The 22,880-nt window shown below is 47.2% G+C and overlaps 1 protein-coding gene across 10 annotated transcripts in view; it reads right to left on the bottom strand.

The window, feature by feature from the left end:
• RHBDL3 (rhomboid like 3) overlaps window positions 1-21,053 on the bottom strand; it is a 62,356-nt gene extending 41,303 nt beyond the window's left edge. For 2 of the 10 annotated variants that reach the window (XR_010349596.1, XM_064395286.1), the window contains exons 1-3: window positions 20,694-20,809; window positions 19,565-20,497; window positions 16,101-16,124 (exon numbers count right to left, since the gene is read on the bottom strand). Coding sequence is in view for 9 of the 10 variants with exons in the window: in XM_064395286.1 (XP_064251356.1) it covers window positions 16,101-16,124; window positions 19,565-19,684 (144 nt within the window). In the remaining variant the exon portion in view is untranslated. Of the gene's footprint in view, window positions 1-16,100; window positions 16,125-17,241; window positions 17,427-19,564; window positions 20,498-20,693 lie in introns of those variants that run through there. The other 8 variants (XM_064395293.1, XM_064395290.1, XM_064395291.1 and 5 more) reach the window with 7 other exon arrangements.
• Window positions 21,054-22,880: the final 1,827 nt, after the last annotated feature.

Raw genomic sequence — 22,880 nt, forward strand, 5'->3', positions numbered from 1 at the left:
TGCCTTGATTAAAGCTCTGTGACCACACAGTGGTCTGCACCTGACCAGGGATGCTGCAGCTGATGTAAACAGACAGAAAGTCTCCTCGAAGGCCATGTGCAGCAGCTGGGTGCAGGAGGCCTCTCCCAAGCCCAGACCAGACCACGTCTGGCCTGATGTACTGGTCAGAGGTCATGGAGCTGCAACTGACCTTGCCCATGGCCAGATATCAACAGGAGTAACTGGAAGAGCAGCAGCACCAAGCTTGCACACATCTGGCAAACTTCCTACAGCAAGGATACTGTCTCCTGCCAATCCACTCCAGCCTTAATCCTCCATGGAAAGATCCCATCAGCACTGTGCTAAGAGGCCAGACATCAACAATTAATGATAGCAAAGATGACGGAGGAAGGGACAGATGGAGAACAGATATCAGCAGGCTCTGCTCATCACACTGACTTGGAGGAGCTGGACTGGAGATATAGACAGGATTTTTAGTTTTGGTTAACCATCAGTAAAGTACTACACATCAGCATGCTTGGGCCAGCCAGAAAGCAAGCCCATGGCCATCACCCTCTACTCTCAGCATTTCTTTGCTAGAAGATCTCACTGCATAGAAAAATGTTCATTGTAGCAAGTAAGGAAGTACAACAGACTGGCTGCTTAGCTGAGATTAATTCCTGTCCTATTTTATTGCATGAAAAAAGTAATTATACTATACCTTAGTCTTATTATGTCAATTAAAATTATATTGTCGTTTTAATGGACCAGTATTGCTTGCTCCAGTTTTCAACTCTACAGAGTTTGGAGGCAGCTAAAGCGAAAATTGTTTCAGAAACTGCTACCTGGTGTCACCAGAAGAAGCAGGTCCTGGCGAGCAGCTTCTCCATTCACTCTTCCCTTCCCAGGCCTTGTGGTCCTGGTCTCAGACAAGCTGAAGTGAGAAACCCTCCTACACCAAGGAAAAGGAACATTCTAGATAACTTTAATCTGAGGTGGGGAGCTGATGGGGAAGGTGGGAAATTTCTTGAGGTCATTTTCAGCCCTCCATATTTCACTTTTCCTTCCCCCTTAAGCCCCATGAGCTGTGTGCAGAGCTGTGAGCTCAGGCAGCACAAACAACACCAGCCAGAGCTCAGTGGCAGCAGAGCTCAGTGGCAGCAGAGCTCAGTGGCACAGAGCTGGTGGCTCCACTGACCTGTCCACAGTGCAATGCTGCCTTCTGCAGCCCCAAGGAGTGACTGGTACCCAAAGCTGCCAAATACCTTCAGCTGCCACTGAATTCATGGACTTGAGAAACGACTCTTGACAATCTTATTTGTGAGACCAAGCCTCCAGAAGAAAAGCAGCTGAGGTTTGCCCACATACTTGCTGATGTCCTTCAAGGAAACACAGCAGGTTCCTTACAAGCTGAAAGGTGTGTTTATACTAACCCAGAGCAGGCTGCAGATCCCTGCAATCACAACTAGCCAATTTCAGGGCCAAGACATCATAACCAGGCACCCCTGCTTGCCTCTGGGGGAGTTTTTTTTCAAATGCCACAATGAGAGAGAAATGTCACAGAGGTGCCACCCACAGTCTCAGCCACTCTGCACTGGTACTTCAGAACCTGGTTCTATTCCTGCTGCCCACACAGCAAATCTGCCTCTTTGAATGGCCTTCTCAGACACACAGCAAACCACGGCCATTTCCTCAGGCTGCAAAACTGAGACACTGTTCAGTGTGACCCTGGCACACATCCCTTGAGAGCAGACCAGGCAGAGGTGGATGCAGTACCCACAGAGCAGCACATTATAACAGTGACAGACTTTCCACTGCCAAACTCTGCTGTGCTGAAATCACCAGTATCTGGAGGGGTGGTGGCCAAGGAAGGCACAAGTAAAAGATTTTTTGTCTGACATGAAAGATGCTGGCTGGTATCAAGGCTGGGATCCAGCACTTCACCTTAGAAAATATTAAAATAAATCACAAAAGCCTCAGGGGAAGGGGTCATTTGAGCCTCTATATTCCTTTCACCTTGGCACAACTTTATGGTGCATATCACAATATTCTCCCTGTGTATTTGTTACTGTCCCTTCAGCCCAGGCTTGTGGAAGTGATCAAAACCTGAAGTATTTGCCTCACAGTGCTAAAGGGAAAATCGAGAAGCACCAATGTTTTTAGAGTGTAACTCTGCAATATGTGAGGGTTCATCACCACCTCATGTGTTTGTAAAATGCAATTTACAAATTGCTCTGCCATGGAAAGGGCATACAGCTTCCTTTAATGAAACCTTCTGCAAAAGAAATCTAATATTTCAATGCCTGCATACTAAAAGAAACACTGTAAAATTAAAATCAGTGGAAGTCCTTACCCTTCTGAAACCAGCAATGAAATTAGCATGGGGCCCAAAGGAAGCAAAGGAGGCCCCTTCCAAGAGGCCAGGATTTAATTTTGTGTTTAAAACCCCACAGTGGCAGATCTGTACTTATTTTAATGACCTACCAAATCTTTCTAGTCCTCTGTATCCCTCAATGAAAGCCTAATAATGAAAAATTATCTACTAAAACTTGGCCTTTCCTGAAAAATAATATCTGAGCAGATCTCCAAGACAGCTACTTCTATGGACACCATGAATTTGACTGCAGTGTTTTGTTTTCAGATATCACTGTGTTTCCCACTTTCACAGCTTCCTTGGAATAATATTTGATACAGAAAAAGTTGAAGTGATACTCACAGACAACAGAACAGCCAGCCCTTAGAAACCACAGAGCCTCTCCATTTGTAATGCTTTTTGCAACAAATACAGCCAGAGCCACAGAATTACAAGAGATCCTCAGGAGACTTAAAAATTCAAGCAACCATTGCCATGCAACATTAAATGCATTCATTTTATGAATATCAAATGCTACCTATTAACAGATCAGTCATCCTCTGCAGCTACCAATTTACATATCCAGCCTGAGAGCTGCTGAGGGGCCAGTGGACACAGAATACATGAATGCATTAAGTCTGAGAAAGGAAACTAATGTCCATTATACCTCAACTTAATGATCATGTTTTCTTTAGGAGCAGCAGCAGAGCATGTGCCTGACAACCACACACCCTGCAAAGGCACCCCAGGTGCCAAGAAGCACTGAACCCTCTGCTGTGAGAATGTAACTGTGCTGCACGCAGTGTTCACAAATGAATTACATTCAAAAACTGTACAAAGAGGGAATTCCTTGGAGATGCCTTCTTAACAAGTCACTAAACCCCTTGCTATTTTACATGGACTAAATTCAAAGGCCTGAACTTCACTGTGGAAGATAGTTTATGTGAATATACATTAAAACCCTGGAACGCATTGTCAGGCTTTTGCCAAGCCAAGCAGTATTACCAGCTTTAATGTAACAGCACTTTTGATCTTGAAACAGCCAGTTTGTTGCTGGTACATCTTTTATTCCTCCTGGAACAGAACTGTGGCCTGATATCACACCTACAATTCACTCTTTGTGCACAGCTATCTAGAAAGAGATGGAAGAGAGAGCGTCTCAGCAGCCTGTACCCCTCCATCACCTCTCCAGCACCCAATCCAGCACCAATCCCAGCTATGGCAAGGAGAAAGGCTTCTATTTCAGCTTCTTGAAAAGGAAACTGAGTGCTGCAGGCAGAAGAATAGGCATGGAGGAAAGACTCCCCTAAACTGGTTCTCCTTTTTCTCAACTGGGCACCACAGAGGTAGACAACACCTTGAGGAATTAGGGGTAATCCCACAACCAAATGGATTAAATTATTTTTTCAGGTCTGTAGCAGGCAGCTCCCCACTGCAACAGAATATGATGACTGATCTCCTTATTCCGTTTTCCCATCTATGAAACTAAATGAACTGATACTGGAGAACAAGCTTTGAAGTCCTGGAAGAGGAAGGGTTATTGCAGTACTGAATAAGGCCAATTCCCTACAACCCACAGCCACTGTGGTGATACATGCAAAAACCCTGAGGTGCAGAAGAATCAGGCTCTGAAGGAAACTAAAAAGCTCAGACAAAAGATGAAAGAAACTGAACATGGTAAGTTAATACTGCTTTGAACATTTGCTGAGCAGAAATCCTTCCCAAAAGTGACAGAACCGTGGTTACCAATCAGAGACTCTGGGTTCAGGCTGTCAGGCAAAGCCTACACCTCCCAAGAGATCTGACTGCAGGGCTTACTCAAAGACATCTCACAGGCATCAGCTACAGCAGTATCTTAGAAAGGAAGGGCAGGAGCTATTAGATGAGTAGTGGGGAAGAAGTAAATATTGCTTATTTATTCACAGGTCTTGCTACTCGAACTTGTTGCTTCCATCAGATGTCACAGTGATAAGTACCTGTTTAAGAAAAAATCAGGAACAAGAGCAAAGCTACCCCCCTGCAGCTAATCCAATTAAGACACAGCACAAAGTTGTAGAGGTTAATCAGATCTGAGCCACTGGGTCTCTCTCTGCTGCTGTTTAGTGACATATCTGATGAGCAATACCAGCAAGAGGATGGCCAGGCAGAAACACCAATGACCTAGCAGCCCTAGGAGACAACTGCTGTTCCTCCCTTTTCTGCTCCATCAGGCAGAAAAGAGTGGAGCACTTTGCAGGGCAGCCCCGTGGGAGAGCTGCTGGGCTCAGAGCTTGGCTGTCCCCCTCAGCCTTCCCAGGTGCCAGGATGCTGTGACCAATGTGTTAGACACCCCTTGCAGCAGACACCAGGGCTCTGCCTACCACGTGCTGCAAGGTGGAAACCAGGGTGGAAATGTACTCAGCAAGGAAAAGTTCTGCCCATACAGCTGCAGGGAACTCCTCTTACCTTGTGTTTCATTAGCTCTGTGTGAAAAGGCTGCAGCAGGGCAAGTGAGGGCTGTCCCCATTCAAGGGGCACCAGCACAGAGACCACCTGGACTGTCACAAACAGCCCCTCCAGCACTGGGAGCCAGAAAAAAGCTGAGCTGGGCTTTGCACTGAAGCAGCTCCACCAGTGTCAGTTCAGAGCTGACATGGGAATGCTGCTCCTGTCGCATCCAAGGTTTCCTCCCTACTGCCTGGCCTGAAGTCCTCACCTAAAGCTACCTTGCAAAACTGGGCACTCTGCTTTTCCCCAACTCAAGCCTTCCTGTACAGGCAGATCTGCTCTGCCTCTCTCCCTCTTCCTCCCTGCAGAGCATAAAGAAGCCAGTGGCTTCAGCCCTCATTGCTGTGACCAGCATCTGCACCCTGGTAACAACAATCACCACACCCCAGGCTGCAGACACTCAGCATGGAAGGATGGACCTGCTCTGGAGAGTAACCTCCCCTTTGGCCCATCAGACAGGGCTCAGGCACAGAAGGGCACATTCACTGGGTAAGGAGGAAATGTTTTCTATATGCATTTCTGCATTTGGACCAGAAATTCATCTTCTCTCATGAACAATACATGCCAGCCTTTCAGGAAGACAGGGGGAGCAGGCACTCCAGTGGGATGCCAGAACTGTAGTGACAGCTAGAAGGTGATTAAATGTTTGTAAGCACCATTCTGACAGGGATGCCAATCTCTCTGGTTGCCAGAAATACTGTTTCAGGCAAATGATTTCTAATCCAGTGACTGTCATCTTCCCCCCTGGAAGGGAACTGGATCTTTTGATACCACTCTGCCACACAAGACTTTTGTTTCTCTCCTCTGATTAATTGTTCCTCCTTCTTGGTAAATTCTTTAACATGCGGACAGTGACTGCCACTGTTTTTCAATTTCTAAAAGGAACTAAAATCTGTAACCCGCAAAATCAGAACTTCTGCCCTTCCTGAAGGAAGTTTTATCCTTCCTTTATAGACATGAAGCTTTATAGCAATAATCCATGAAACCTGTCGGGAGAAAAACTACATTTTCATACTCTGGACTCAAAACTCAGCACATTACAGAACATTTCTTAAATGAAATAAAAATAAGAATAGCTTAAATTAAAAATAGCTCCCTTTTTCACTGTCTGCCAGATCTGGGAGGGAGGTGAAAATACACAGGGACTTGATTTGATGCATGAAAAACAGAATTCTATAGCAGCGAGTATGCAGACACATTTATTTTAGGTTAATAATAGCTCTGCAATAATACTTAGCTTTGTGGAGAAAATTAAACCTGGGATAGACCCATGCTGGCTGGTGCTCTGGTACTGAGTACCATGACAACTTGAGCACATCCATCAGAACGAGAAGAAATAATTTTTAAAAATCTTGTCACATCATAGTTTTCCTGCTTTTAAGATACTTTCTCTTTCAAATTCCAAATACCTGCTCCCATATCAGCAATCATGACATGTATCTTGGCTAAACTGGTAGATCCTAGAAAAGGATAACAGGAATCAGCAGCTTTGAGTCTAACAACAGAGAATTAAACATCCAGTGTTAGGGGCTACTGAGTAATGCAGGCATGAGGAGCCCACAGGAGGGTTACCTCAGTAATTTGATTAAGGGAGATCAGCCAGTCATTCCCTCCTCCGCGTCGGTGTCGGATGACAGAGGCTGGATCACCTATACAGTGTCGGTCAGTGCTTTGCCACCGGCGAGGAACACAACACCAGGGCACTCGGAACATCTCTGCTCTGATGGCAACATCACAGCTGGCACACACAGAGCATCCCCACCACAGGAGACAGGTCCTGAGCAGGGCTGACTCTTCGTCTGCTAACATCAGAAAAACACCCTGGTGCTCCCGCTGAGAAAGAGCTCATTCACCTACATCTGACGGGCAGAGAATGACCTCAGAAAGACTACAGTGCTCACCCTGCAGAGAGCATCTCTCCTTGAATGAACTGCAGCAGCTCAGCGTCATTCAGGCTGGTTTAGACTACAAGAAACCATCCAATGCAGCTTTGTGTCAAACCTCCACCCGCACATCAGCTACATAATTAATAAGGATGAAAGAGAACTTTATCCCAAGCTCGTGTTCAGAGCCTCGGTAATCAGTAAAGCTTGTTATGCTCTGTTCAGCTCTGGAAGTCAGCAAAAGGAACATAGTTTACACTGCACTACATGCTTGGTCATTAAACACAGGCTTATAAACCCATAAAGTCACTGTTGCTTGCAAGTGTGGAGTATTTTTGCATGATCTTGTTCGTTTTGCAGTAGGCACAAAAGTTAATTAGTTTTTACGGTTTTATTACTCCACATGGTCAAATAACAGTCTGGAGCTTCCAGGCAGCTAGGACTGCATAAGGCCCAGAAAATTCTTACTGTGCATTTCAGGACTGTTCACTAGGGTCATAAATCAGCAGCTGGCACATGACTTTCTGGCTCTTCTTGGCCACCACTACCAACACTAAAAGATCCCAAAAATCAATGCAGCAATGGCAGCTCTCAGCTCATGGAGCACAGGGGGAATAAAGATAGAAAACACATTTTCAGATACATTAAAACCATTATTTGTGAGGAATTTTGGCTATCTCTACCCTGGGACAAGCCATCCAGAGCACTGGTCTTGCTGAAGGGGACTTTGGTTCATTATGCCCTAGAAGAGACAACACCAGAATATTTAAGATGTCAAAGGCACATCCTGCACACAGCACATATGCACAAGACCTGCCCAAACAGTTGCCACAGCTGGCAAGTCCAAGCATAATAAAGCAAATACAGCTAAATAAAAATTCTTCAGACACTTTATTCAGGTTGGAAGGAAGTTTCTCCTCCAGCTGTAATCTCCAAGCACAACTCAGAGACCAAGGATAGCAACAGCAGGACTATCTCCCATGCTCTCCACAGCAGTCTCCCCAAAAAGGGCTGTCTAAATGCACAAATCCATACAAAAATAAACATTTCCCCAAGACCTAAATACTATTGTCAGAGGACATATGAAGGAAAAATGTTTATGCCTTCCCTGTTGACAGTGAGGAGAACAACCCAGAGACAGAAATCCAGTGCAAAAGCAACTCCTCTATCAGCAGCCATGAAGGAGTAGCTGAGGGGAGAGGCAGCAGCTCAGATGGAAGAAGGAACCACAATAAACACTTTGATCTTCCTCCCCAGGGCAAAAGACAAGGCTAAAACCCAACATCATTCCATGGAGGCCACTGCCTGCAGTGAGAAAAAATGCTCAAGTCCTAATTCCCATTCTTTCTCAGTGTGAGGGCAAACGTGAGAGGAGTGGCAGGAAGACAAGCACGTGGCTCTGTCTTAGAGCGAAGGGGCAGAATTAAAAACCCACTTTGGTCTCTAAATTCCTTAGGGCATACCCCATTCTCATACCCACCCCAGCAAAACAGTTTATGTGAGACACATGAACAATCCAGGACACTTGTCACACTTGTTTTCAAGTGCTTTGCTAAACCAAGTCAGAGCACTCAGTATCAGGTCCTCCAATAGTTTTTGTGACAGTTCCAGTTTTTCACCTTCTATAATATTGATCCTTTCTCTGCCAAGAGACAAACAAGGCTACATCTTACTGGCTGCAGGCTGCCATCAACAAACCCTTCCACTACCACTGTACATCCCAAACAAGTGTGCTGCACAAACCAGGGACTCCTGTTCATCACTGGTACCTATTTGTGAAGGCTCACTGAGGCAGAGATGTTTCCTCAGGGAATACTGCCCTGAAGAAATGCATCAGACCAGAGGTTTGATGACAGTCACAAACAGCTCTGCCTCCAGCTGTCTCATTCATCTTTCCTTCATGGAACTCAGGAGACTGCAGAGTATTTGCTACTTACAAAGTATGTCAAGTACCAAAGAACATGAAGGACAGTTCCTAGGGGTAAGATTGATCTTGCTTGTTTAACATCAGTTTCATACATTGTTACTCTTCTCACCAACAACACAGGTCACTGCAGATAGCTGTTCCTAAGCAACAGGAATGGACACTAAGACCTCATAAATTCTCTGGGCCTTGCTAGTGGGGGTTTTACTTTTAAAGTTGAAAGAATTCAAGGTCCAAGTGAGACTCGGAGGGAACACAACATTCAGTACTTTCACTACACTTTTCACCAAGAAATATTGTCTCTAATGAACAGAATATTCCCTGTGTCACCCTGAGCAGCCAGATCAGGGCTGATGCCACCACTCAATAGACTGGGAGAGGGAAAGAAGTGCTACAGCTTGAACAGACAAACACAACCACGTTAGAATCACACAAAAATCCAGGGCGTTCAGAGACCAGCTTTCCTCAGGGTCCTGTATGTGCAATGATGTAGGAAAACAGCCCATCAGCTGAATCCCATCAACTTTGTCTCATGGTCTGTTGGTACTCAACTGATTTCAGACCAACATATAGTACAAGACCCAGTGAGGAGGCAGAAAGAGATCACAGCTTTCGTGGCTGCTGTCAAACTCAAACACTCCCACTGCTGCATTTAATTTGCAAATGTGCCCCAGTATTTTTGCACTGACTGCAAATACCAAAAAGCAATGGAAACCTCATACTTCCTACTGTAGAGGAGAAAAATTTGTTTTGTCTGGTGGACAGTAACTTTAAAAGTCCTGTAAATGTTACAGGTGTTAAGTGATGATGGTGTAGAAAAGCACCTCCAAACTGTTTCCACTCGCTAAGCAGCTGGCCTGCTTCTCTGGAGATGAGATGATCTCTTCCCCTTCTCTGTCATGACAGCACACAGCCACAGAGCACAATGCACCAGCTGATTTGCAAAACAGCATCAATCCACTCTGTGTTTATGGCTTTTTCTCCCCTTTCTTTCTAAACACACAGGCTTAAACGTTTTTATTGCTTCAGTGATTTTCTATGTGCAAGACAGGATTTGAGAACAATGCATTAGCAAGGATCTGTGTGCCTAAATCTCATCCCACACATCCAGCTGAAACAGCAGAGCGGAGATCCCAAAGCCCCCCGCTGCAGCTGGGATCAGGAAGCAGCAGAGACACACGGCTCTGGACACAGCTCAGCATCCCTCTCGGACACTGCACGCCAACGTGCAGGTTTCTAGGCTCAGACGTGGAAGGTACACAAATGTGTAATGAGTAGGAAGCCTCCTGAGGCTCTTTACAAATCTAGAGACATCAAGCTGCCAGTAACTCATGAGCTGTGTAAGACTGACTCAGCCTCCATGTGTTTTTTGGTGTGTTTGTTATGACTCCTTGAAACATTTCAGGAGATGCCCACTTTTACTGGCACAAGCTTAAGAGTGCTGTGTTTGTTGTGCTGCCAATATCTGGTTCATACCAATAGCTTCTACTCCCAACTTTTTGCACTAGTCAAAGTCAACAGTCAGTGTACAGGCTGGTGGGATTGGAGAGAGGAGTGTCCAAATAGCCAAGGAAAGGAGAAATGGGGTAGCTGGTCACAAACCTTTTATGCTGTAGGGAAGGATTGAATACAATCTGAGAGATCCACATTCAGCATAAGGGCTGGCTGACGCTCCGTGTACAGAGGTATTAGAAGATTAGAGAGGAACCTGGGACATTTTTGCTGTTCATCTTGCAAGGGGTGGGAAGATTAATGATCTCCATGTGGCTTTTTCATGCTGAGCCATCACTCCAGGGTATGTGGCTAAAAGTCAAATCTGAGTATAAGCCTGGAAGTGCCAGGAGATTACCATCCACTGTAACAACACTGGGGATGGCAGAGGCTGTGCAGGCATGGTAAAAGACATTATCCTGCAGAGGGAATAGTCACTTGGACATATATTTGCTGCTCAATGCCCAAGTTTCCCTCCTCGACTCAGAGAAGGAAAATTTCCCCTCCCCTTTCCCAGGCTGTATTCAAAAAAGCCTCTAGCTGAAGGGAGTGAGGAACTGATAATCTAGAGAGCAACAGCAAACCAATCTCCTTCAGCAAAAACACATCTCCTACCAGTCCCTTCTTCCCTTCAAGGCTATCCACAGGGCAATGAATTTGAAGGGATTCTTTTCTTTTCCCCCAACCCCACAACCCAAAGTGGAGGAGTCAAAGGGTTAATGCTGTATGACAAAGGTCAGCCCAGTTTGGGGAGAGAGGAGAAAGGGAAGCATTGTGGCCACAGACAGCTCGCTGCAACCACAACGCCACTTGAGAAATGTAAAGTGATGGTGCTGCCCATAGAAAAGGCCTGAGAGCCCAGCCTAAATCCCAGGGCTTTATCACTCACAAAAGCCCAGCCCCCTGAGTCATTAATCGTGTGCTCCATGGCTGGGTGCCTCAAAGAGCAGCAGATGACACATGCCCAGCTGCTGCTGCCGCCCCTCCTCAAGGTAGCGGGGCAGAGGCAGGTGCACTCCCAGTGCCCTCTGCTCCAGACTAATCTATTCTCCCTCCTTGTCCTCTGCCTTTCATCTCCTCCAGCAGCCCACGCTGACAACTGTAAATGAGATTAGACTTCAAGGCGTGGGGCAGATGCAGAACCCCCTCTGTGCATTGTAAAGAGACCCTTGTAGATTTGAAAATGTCTCTCCCCTTTACAATACACAGCTTGGCAGAGGGGGAGAAGGGGACACATTTCCTGTCACATTCTCAGAAGCACTGAGATGAAGCACTCTGATATGGCAGACGAGGCAAACGCTGGTTTGGGGCCTGGATGCTAATCTCTTATCACCATGGACAGTCTTCCCACCAGCACCTCTGATTCCCCAGTCACCTCAGCAGACGAAGTAACAAGCGGATGACTATTTCCTAATCATAGTTTCCATAGCCTCCTATCTGCAGCACCACTCCTTTAAATGTGGACGCATGTCCCAATGAATACTAAAAAGGCAGCAACAGTCCAAAATTCAGGCAAGGACTTGAAGGCTACACACACCCCCGGGCTCAACCCCCCTGGCTACACTGCTGCTATCACTGCCATAATTTCCTATTCTTTATATTACAGTTTGTGTGCCACCTGTTCCCAGTGATCCAACAAACCAGCAGTGAGACACAAGATGTTTGTTAGAAAAAAGAGGTGAAATCTCAAGGCACAAACCACTGCTTACAGCTCAGTGAGACCTGCCTGGAGAGGTCTTGCAGCCACAGCTGGCAGGGGTTTGCCAGCAACAATAGGCAGGGAAATATTTTGAAGTGAAGGGTCATGTTTAGCTCAACAGTGCCCCAGTAAATAAACTGGAATTTCTTTTACAGCATGGGAAATAGCTCTGCCTGCCTGCACTAAAGGCTACCCAGAGAAAAGGGACAGTTAACATAAAAGATCATTAAGTTCAAAATAATTCCCTTCCCCAGTTGCCACCAACTATGATAATAGCTGCCCCAATTTTATGGATTGCTCTGCAATTTCAATTGTGCAGGAACCAGCCCTGGGTTTAAGGCAGCTGCGAAGTCAGCATCTTTTAAAGCGTATTTTAATGTTTTATGAGACCATGGCGGAGCAGGTTCAGCTGCACCCACTGCTGGTAGTGTCAGCAACTGAACTCTTCCTGGCAAGTGCATGTCTATCTCTACAGCCTTGTTTCTGAGCTCAAGTTTTCCATTAGCTGCCTACACAGGCTGGGTAACTTGGCATCTCTCTGCATTCCCCATAAACTCTGTTCATCTGTTGCCATCACACCCACGTACAAGTCTCAGGGAGGAATCTAGGATTTCTAAAGCAGCTGCAACAAAAACACAGCCTGGATTGACAAGCAATAGGATCAAGGTGTTGAGGCAGTAAGGAGGGTCTTTTTGGAGAGTTTTTTGTGTGTCTATTTAAAACAAGTTTGTTGTCATGACTACAAACCAGGCTATGGGTGAGAAGTGAGAACTCCAAGATGAGGGCTGATAATGCTAATTCACCCTCAAAATCTCAACAGCAATGGGGATGGGGAAACAGAGGAGATGATAAAATCTCTCAGCATCTAACAAGGTTAAAAGCCACGTTCAGAAGGCAGGTCTGTCCCAAGAACAAACACTGTTGTCCTAGACAGCCCCTTTCCCCCAGCCCAGCCAAGGGCTGGATAACACCCACCAGCTGCAGTCATTGCCAAAGCAGGGACACTGGGGACATGGTGGCAAAGAACTGCACCCGAGGCCCTAGAGAGGAACAGCCCCTCAGGACACTCATCTGCCGACTCACTCTCCAACCATCAGGCAACCTGGCTTCAGCAAGGACTGGGAGATGTTCTCATGTCTGAGTGCAAGGCAATTAATGAATCTTATTAACACAGAGAAGCACCAAACTGTCAGCAGCTGCTCCTGGGATTGCCGCATTTTCAACTTTACCAGAAGATGAACAAAAAAGTAGGGCTTTGGCCCCTGAAGAACAAATGAAGAAAACCCCAAGTGATTGCAGAGGGATGGAGAGAGCTTGCTCTGCTCAGAGCTCAGTTTCTTCGCAGAGACAGCGCAGAGCAGGCAGCGATGGTGCAGGCTCTGCAGAAGGCAGCAGATGCAGAGCTAATGTGTGTGTGGGGGTGGAGGGTGTTTATGAGCACAATAAATAAATGTATGAATCCCTATAAAAGTTCCCATATAAAAGTGAGTTAGAGCTGCCCGAGGGCCATGGCCTTGTAATAAAAACCACATCTTGCAAGCACAGTATGAGGCAGCAGCTGAACTGTAACTGTCTGGCTGCAGCACTGAAGAGCTGTGTGTCTGCCTGTTCCCAAACTCTTGGCTGACCCCACTAAATCCAGGAGGAATTTTGGTACTTGCTTCAGTGTAGTCAGGATTTTGTCCTGGGACGGGCTTCTTTGAACCTCAAAGCATAGGAAGCAGTTCTAGGTCTGAGTTTTTGTCGAATTTAAGTTCCTTTACTTCTTAAATAAATGAATCTGCAAGTTGCTGAAGATCTTGGCTTGACTCACTGACAGTTCCTGGTGTGACAGATTAGAGCTGGATCAAAACAAATAATAAATTCCTACAGAAAACATGGTCAGTCACTCCTGTCTCCTAAAATAACTAAGCAAAAAGCACTGCTTTATGGCTGAGCAGTAATTTTTCCATCAAGAAGTTTTGAATTTTTAACTTAAGCTGGGGAGGGGGAGGTCATAAAAAAACCAAATCCCTTAAATTTTGTATGTCTAAACAGAAAACTTGCCACTTTTTTTTTTGTCAGTAAACTTAAATTAAAGCTTTAAAAAACACTTCCTCAGAGAGAAAGAACCCAAACAACCAAGCATTAATAATAGTTTCATTCCCCTCTCAAAGGCTCTGTGTGTGTGCGCTGACCTCTTCACAGTTTTCTGGGATGATGGATATAACAGTAACAAGCCACTTGCAGACTACCAGCCTGTAAACTCCCAACTACTCTTAACACTTTCTCCAGAGCCTTCTCCTGCTCTCCTGGAACGTGGTGAGTGCAGAGGCCTGAGAGGGTGGCTCTCAAACCTCAGTCCCAGCCCATGAGTCACAAATGCCACCCATGTCCACTCCAAGTACACACCCAGCCAGCCCCTGACTCCCAGGGTGAGCTGCAACTGTTCCAGTGTCAACACACAGGCTTTCTCTAGTTATTAAGACTGTCCTCATGTTTCACATGTATGCCAATCAGAGCTAAACAAAGTGCTCCCCTCTCCTCCTAGCACGTTGCTGCTGGCAATAGCAACCTTGTTCCATGACAAACAGCATCCTGCAATTCACTGCAGGACTATTTGCATTGCTTTGCTGATATCATGCTCCAGGAAGACGTCAGCTTTGCCCACAGGCAACAAGGACATTATTGATTGATTCAGGACTTATGTGTAGTTGTCACAGGTTGCATTCTCTTTCATAATAAAGTCTTACAGACCAGGCTTAAAATTCAGCTGCAGCCTTAATTGAAACACAGCTAATTATTGAAGGTCTGTCTTTACAGCCTGTTCCATTGTTACTGGGCTAGTGTTCTGTACATCCAACACACAAACTCCCTCCCCTTAAAAAGAAAAAAAAAAAGAAGGAAAAAATCCCATCTACTGTTCAAATAAGTCCAATGGGAAATTACAGATTCCTCTCTTTGAGCCTGAGGTAGCTACCAGCCAACAGCCCCATCCCACAAGGACTCAATGACATCAAAGGATGCTTGTAGAATAAGACTCCAAATTAGGGCCAGTGTTGGAGACAGGAGAATTCAAAGCAGCTGGAACAAACATTCAGCCCAGACCACAAGCAATTTATTGTGCATCCACCTTTTCAGTGGCAGCATCCCCTATAAGCCAGCAGATTCAAACACACCACACAATTTAGGTGTGATCAACAATCCTAATACCCCTCCCAACTGCCCGCTGACTGTACCACAGCCAAGTTGCTGCAGTCCAGACACGTGGATTAGCAGTTGGTCACGGCTAACTGTGTATAAATGAGCACTCATCAGAACAGGCAGCCCCAGTTAATAGCTGAATGATAACAGGACCCCCAGGGTACCAAGGACATCCTTTTGCAGGCTGCACCACAGCTTTTGGCTTTGTAGTGCAGCCAGACACAGAAGCAAGATTATCGCTTCATAAAGCAGGGATGAAATCCCATCCGAACTTTATTGCCAGGATACTGCCAGCGTCAGAGGAAGCTCCCTCACAGAAGGTGACATTTACATGCACGCACAACAGCACAAAAGTTTACGACATCAAGAGAGTGCTGCAGTTTAGAAGCAAATCAACCCTAAAAAAATCCCTCTGTTTATAGCTGCTACACATTCCAACCCGGCAGATGGAAGGGATACCACAAAGTTAATACGTCAGGTAAAGCAGCTAAAAACATAATTTATAAACTAGAACCCACAGCCCAAAATCTCAGCAGCTACAGTTCGGAGCTGTTCAGAGCTGGGCTGACTTCAGCCAGCTACAGATCTGACCCAAGGCATTTACCTGCCACAGCCACAGTCTTTGGTACAGATGCAGACTCTGCTAATCCTGTGCAAGTTTAAAGCAGCAGGTCCTGCCTGGATGATGTAACCCTGCAGAAGTCAGTTTAGCAGCTGGGGAGCCTTTTCAAAGAACACTGTGCTGGTTTTACAGGTCTTAAGTCTGCCTGCCTGAAAGAGCAGAAGATCCTTTAATCCACAAGCAAGGACAGCACAACTGGCAGGAAACAGAGCACCTGCTGCAGCACCTTGGCTCAGTCCCTGAGCCACCAGGGACGGGCTCAGTCCTGTCCCTGGCTGCTCTGAAGAGGCACTGAGAGAAAGGCCCGAAGCAGCCATGATAATTATGACTTGCACACCAGCATCCTGGGAGCTGGGAGCATGCAGCACATTACTCCTAGGCTGTATTTTAAATGCAGGGGAAGACAGTACAGAGGAAATTAACCAGAGGTCAGGCTCTTTGCTCACAAGACAGAGAGAATATATCAGTTGTTCACATACCTGATCAAATAGGACTTTCCAGTGCTGAGAGGCAGCATAAGGGAGGAAAAAGAATAAAAAGAAGGTATAAGAGCAAAGACATTAACATGCAGTAAACTGTAGAAGTATATTCTAACAGAGAAATAACCAAATGATTTAATGCCATTTCCAACATCCTTCTTCATCCCAGAATCACCTATCCTTCCGGAGGAGGAGGAAGGGGAATCTACCAAACACAGGGAGAACAGTTTTCATTTACAAATCCAAATTAGGATGAACTCAAAATATTCATGTGATAATTCTGTTTTCTCCCACTTTGTCTATTTGCAGGCAAGCAACGAAAAAAAGGGATTTTACTCACAGAGATCAAGAAAGCTCTGTGTATATTAAGGGAAAGAACAAATTAGCAATGTTTTTCCAGATCACTTTCTGAGATCCTGTGGCCCAACACTGACCCATCAATTACTTTGCTGGGTTATCAGAGCCCTGTCTACTGCCTGCTCCTGACTCTGACTTTCTGCAGACTTTTGATAACCTCTTTGATATCAGTTCTCTGAGCCTCACATGTCCCCATCTGAAAAATAGGTAATTCCTCTTGTGCTAGGTGGGAGGGTGGAAGGCTGGGGAGAGCCCACTGCAAGGATTTACCCCACATCTTTTGTTCTATCAGATCTGCCTTAAAAATGCTGTATAGGAGGAAGCTTCACTTCAATGTTCACAACCATGTGAACACTCCACAAGTCCTTGTCACTTGAAAACAGAAAAAATAAGATGGAAACTAGCTCTGATTTATGTTTTGTACAGAGGCTGATATCAACTCAGCTCCCTGACCCAGACTTGCTGCCTCACTGTCCCATGAAACAGAGGAAATTCCTACTGAATTGTTTAAGGCTCCCATCTCTCCTGGATTTAGGGGACAGTTGAGAAGACAGCAACTTCTACAGGGCAGCACTGGGGTAACTACTGGCTTAGGATCCCCAGAAACATTTGCACATTTCCAGGTCTGTTGTTTTCTCTGCCTCATTCACCTTCCCAGAAAAGAAACAAATTGAATAAAACAACAAATATCAGACTCTTATAAGCAAATCTCCTCACAGTGCTGTTAGCAAAGCAGAAATCTGGTAAGAGTCCTATCTAGTTGTAGAAGAACATTTTCTCTCACATGGTAGGCAAATCTAAAGCAGAATTGACTGGAGAGATGGGGTATCAGGCCACTGAATTCCTTTTCATTAGTTAAGTTGTTGGCTCCCCTCCTCCCCATGTCTCTCTCCATTTATAAGCTCTCATTTATCATCATAAATCAGTCCAGCACTTTAAACAGAACATTTTGGGACTGTCTGGACCCTGGCTTTAGGGAATGCTGCTCTGAGAGCTACAATGACATCACAGCTGAGCTGTTACACACTGTCAAGGCTGTGACAGCCAAACCTCCACTGTGTTATATTTTTGTGGTTAATAACACATAAAGAACTGACCTTGTGTCAGTTCTTGCCAGCCAAGCCAGAGAGCTTCCATCAGCCTTTCAGATGTAATAGCAACAACACAAAATCAACCCCCAGTTGGGTCTCAGGGGGCACAGAGTAGCACAGAGCAGTTGAAATTTTCAGAGATGATGCTCTGTAGCCTGCTTGTTTCAGCAGGGAATCTTGGCGGAGTAGAAGGAGGGCATTTACACCACTTCCTGCTTTTCTGACTTGCAGATGATACATGATACCTCAGGCTTCTGTCACATCATCTATTGCCAGATCTCAGCAGCTTCCCATAACCAGTGCAGCTGCAGGCTCTAGTTTTGTTGATTACAGAAAACAAGGTACCAGAGTCAAATAACAATGCAAGTAATGGCAAGACACTGCAAGCTGGATCTGACCCAAGCTGTCCTACCTCAAGGTCAAGCAGGAAGGCAGCAGCAGAACTGGGATGAGAATCTAGGCTTCATCAGGGACAGCTCCTGTCCCAGGAGCCCAATCCTGCCAGGCACTCAGCATTTCAGCATCTCCTGGGCCCCCTGGCAGGATTGAATTGCTAATGGCTGTGTTTGTGTAGAGGCTGGAGCAACTCCAAGGGGCTCACGTGTATCACAACAGGAAATCTTTCTTGTAGGACCATCCAGACAAGCACAAAATTTGTCAGAGAAGAAAAGGTCACAGTCTGACATAAGCAAGCAATGGGATTTGGAAACCTGGACTGTGAAAGCTCCTGGAAAGCCACCCTTTCCAAGTCAAAGCTACACACACCCCTGAGTCAGGCATCGCCTCTTAGGACTGTCTGGCAGTGTTGTAGCAGAGGTCAACCTGCATCACACGCTCCCTCCTGACTGCGCTGTGCTCAGACACACAGGCTGGGGAATGCAGCTCTAGCCAGCAACTGCACTTCCTCCACTGCCCTCTGGGAGGAAAGTCCAACAGCAACCGAATTCTAGGTGATTCAGAAGGAAGGGCTGGAGGGTGAAGAACAGCCTCTGTCCTAAGCATGGCTGCGCGGCTTCCTCCAGCAGCATCCAAAAGGCAGAGAGAGGGCCGAGGGGATGTGCCATTGCTGGACGTTCAGCTCCCAAGTGTCCCTTTTGTAGTGGTGCAAGACCCGAGCCAGAGCCCGCTTCAGAATGACATTTAGTATCTCTGCTTTATGCCTGACAGGCTGGAACAGACCCTGCATTTACCGCTGCAGACTGAGTAGACACTTTTCAGTCCTCATCCCAGCCGAGTTTGCTGGCAATGAGAGCTGTGAGCAGTCCTGGGATGCACCAGGAATGCAGGATCTCTGACGTTCACTCCCTCCCAGACAGGTGCACGGCGAGCTCCTGCCTCGGCTCCGGCAGATGCAGCACAACTGCCTCAGCTCTGCGGGCACTGCCGCCCAGCACGGCAGGAGCAGACCGGGACCCCTTCGCGTCCTTCTGGGCTGGGGGAGCAGAGAGCCCGTGCTAAGTTATCCCACCCTCACGTGCCATCAGAGCTCGGAAGGTGGAGAGAAGCCATCAGCCCTGTCGAGCCGAGGAGAAAACTTACTCGACTGTTTGTTGCTCGGGGGCTGGAAGAGGGAGCCGCTCCCGAGAGCGGGAGCGTTTCACATCTGTCACCCTCAGGGTGGCTGTGACTCTGGAGGAGCTCTCTGTCCCCCGGCAGCCCCTCGAGACAAGGCGTCAGCTCCTCTCCAGGCTCCAGAGTCGCGGCCGTGCGCCAGTCCGATGCCCTGCCCGATCAGCCGCCACCCGCGGGCACCAGCGAGCCGGGAGCCTGTCCGGGCCGCCGGGGCTCGAAGGACGGGAGCTGCGGCCCCGGGCACGGAGGCAGCCCGGCGGCTGCTGGAGCCCGCAGACACCCAGCGGCGGGAGGCGCGGAGGGCGGCGGGGACGGCGGCTTTCCCTGGTCCCGCAGGTCACCGGCCCCGCTCTGCGCGCATCCCGGGCTTCGGCTATGAATAGCTTGAGCCGATTATCCCGGCCCGGGGGAAAGGGGGGAAGATACCGAGCAAAGGAAACTTACATCCTCTGCGGCCATAGGTAGGACATCTTCGGAGTCCAGCACCTCGATTTCTTCCGCCTCCGAGCTGGCAGCCACAGCAGGGGAAGAGCTGGCGTGAGGCTCCGGCAGCCTGTCTCCCATGCTTGGAAACGGTCCCCCTCCAGCCCCCGCCCCCCTTCTCCCCAGATCCTTAAAGAAATTAAACCTAGCTGCTGGTTGGCAAACTTTCAAGCGCAGCCGAGCATGCCTTCATGACTCCCGCAGCCGGGAGGGGAGGAAATCCTCCATCCACGGAACACCCAATTAGCGCGGGCAGCGCCGGCGGGCGGCATCCCGGCGGCCGGGCTCCGGCCGGGGCACTGACCCCTCCCCGCCTCCCGCCCCTCCGGCCGGGCGGTGCCCCCGGCCCGGGCACCACCGGCGCCTCCCCCGAGCCATCGCCCGGGGACGGGGGTCCGCCCTTCCCGGCGCGGGGGGAGTCCCGGGGGCTCTCGCAGGCAGAGCCCGGAGCTGCGGCACGTCCGAGGATGCGGCGGCGGGGGGAGCAGCACCGGTGGCCCCTGTCCGCGGGCGACCCGCGGAGGCTCGGCCGCGGCCGGCACCGGGCAGCCCCTGCGGCTGGGCCCGGCCGGCTCCAGCCCTGCCCTGCTGCCCGCGGACAGGTGACCAGACGTGCCGGCTCTTCGGGGCTCCCTGCAGGAGGATTCTCTGTCTCACCGTGAGAGGCTGGTGTGGGGTTTCACAGCTTTTACCATAATTATTTGTTCCTATATGTCAGGATGGGCAACTTAACCATCTGGAGCCTGGATTAGGAACTTGAGGAATGCCTTGACTGCCGGCAAAAATCCAGCAGTTTTAGCTTCTTCCAATCAAGTACAGAAATAGCAGGTTGGCAAGGGGGAAGGGCGAGCAGAGCCAGGCTGATGCACACGGTGCCAGTGCCTCTGCTTTCTGCTAAAAGCCAGACAGAGCACAGTCAGAGCAGAGTCCAGCACCACAGGCCATGTTTTCTTGATGAAAAGGTACAGTACCAGATCAGACACACCCCAGCCGCGAGTACAGAACCAAGCTGGAAGTCCCTCTTTTCTCTACAACCCGTTTAAAAATCAACCAACCACAAAAACAAAGTAAAACAAATCAGCTAGAATACCTCAGGAAAAGGAGCAGGATCTTCCATCCTGCAGTAGCAGAGCGTAGAGCAGAGAAGTAAAACCAAAGCCCTTGGACCTGAAGAGAACTTTTCAAGCTCAGGATTCAGGTAGGAAAATGACAACAAAATAAAAGCTCTTCAGTGCAGCTGATGAACAGGAGGGCTTCTGTCCCCTTAATGACATCAGTGAAACAGAGCAGACCTTCTGCATATTTAAAGGCAATTCCTTGAGCCATTCCTGCCTGGTCTAGAACCTGTCCAGCCTACTCTCCTGAAGCATAAGAACAGGATACCAAATCCAGCACTTCTGAGAACCACTAACCCACTTCACTCATACAACACCACTCCTGCCAAAATATTCCAGGCACTAAACAGTGATTATACAAACAATCTCTTTTTGATTGAAAAACTAAACCTCATCAAAACTTCAAAACAGATGGATAAGCAAAAATATGCTATGCCAACAGAAAGAAACAGCAGTCATTTAAAGATGTCTGTAGGGAGGAGGAAAGCGAGATTTTAGAGTAAAGAGAGAACACATGAGCTGAATTTCAGGGGTAACAGGTTCCACTCAGTTGGGGACTGTATCATCTCTGATTCCAGATGCTAGTGGGAAAATGACAACTGTGAAGTCTAACATGAATGCAATCAACAACAGGGAGAACCCCCAAAACTCCTTACCTTAACACCAAACTCCTACTAAACTGAGATTTCTGCAAAATTACAAGTTCATTTTTCTCCTCCAAGGACTGTTTTCCACTAGTGGTAATGATAGGTTTTGGGTTGGTTTTTTATTCAGGGAAATATCTCTGTACATTGCACATATGAGCTAATGCTGTGCTATAATTGTCACAGAAAGGAAATTAACAGTATTCTAATGAGGAGTTTTGTTACAGACAAATTATCATCTTGCAAGTGTGTGAGAGACTCTTAATTTAGAATGCCATTTCTCCCCACTGCATACACTGGTGACTCTACCTTGGGAAGCCAGTAATTGCTAGATAAACTGGAGGGGTTGTGGGCCACCCCAGAGCAGATGCAGGCAGAAAGAAGGGCTTCAGAAGAAATGCAGACAGAAAGGACTTGAGATAATAAACCCCAATCCATTTTCACACTCAGTCATATAGGCAACTTTTCCATTCCAAATACTGCAAACAAAATGTAGATGTACGTCCTCCCCGCATTGGAAGTGGCTCAAAAGGTCAGCTCATGAATATGCAATAACCCCCCTCAAAGCAGGGACCCAGCCAACATCTGTTAGCTAAGCCCTCTGGGTCGAATCTGAACACTTTGTTCACCAGTCCTTCCTCCACCCCAAGTAGCCCCAAAGGGCTTTTACAAAACTTCCCAATTCTGACAATTGGAACTATGTGGAGAAACCTACTCAGCTTGATTCCCGTACCAGAGCTCAGCCAGCTGGCCAGACTTGGGAGGCAACTTCTGAAGGAAAATGCAGCATTTGGATCAAAACCCCAAAATGCTGCACACAAACACAACCTTGGGAGGATCATATATAGCACATACACAGCTGGGATTGGATCAGACCTGTCAGATTAACCCCTTCAGACTCATGAAAACAGCTAAAAACCTCTAAGGACAGATGGTTTGAGACAGGGGCTTAAACTCAAGAAAAATGATAGTGGTAAAGGCCTCTGAGCATCACACTCCTTGTGCTGGGACAAGACAAGTTTACCTTTCAGAACCAATATGAATTGGACTATATGTGCTACCATCTGCCTTCCCTCTGAGTCATGGCTACTCTCCCTCCTGAATGAATAGTGGGAAAAAATAAAGTCTAACCTCTTCTGATTTCTAACTTGTGTTGAAAGACCCTCCTCATGACCCTCCCTATTCCATGTTGTACTTTCCAAATGCAGCACTGAAAAAGCACAAGTCTTTCCACCTGCAGCCCTCTGCTGCCACAATAACTGTTATTGGTTGCAACTGACTCAAACTGCCTTTTTGGTTATAGTTAGGGAAATAATTAAATCTGCCATTAACCCTTTTTTGGGGCAGTTGTCTTAAAAGGGGGCTCTCTTCTCAGGTCAGCCTTGTGGTATTTTAAGATGTCTGCTTGTTTTTACCTGTCACCTGCTGGGATCATAACACAGGTTCGTTCCTAAACAAAATACTTGTTTGAAATGGAGACCAGTTAGTAATTCAAGGGTAATTTCCAACATAAAATCA

The sequence above is a fragment of the Passer domesticus genome, chromosome 20 (genome assembly GCF_036417665.1).
Source record: "Passer domesticus isolate bPasDom1 chromosome 20, bPasDom1.hap1, whole genome shotgun sequence".
Classification (NCBI taxonomy): domain Eukaryota; kingdom Metazoa; phylum Chordata; class Aves; order Passeriformes; family Passeridae; genus Passer; species Passer domesticus.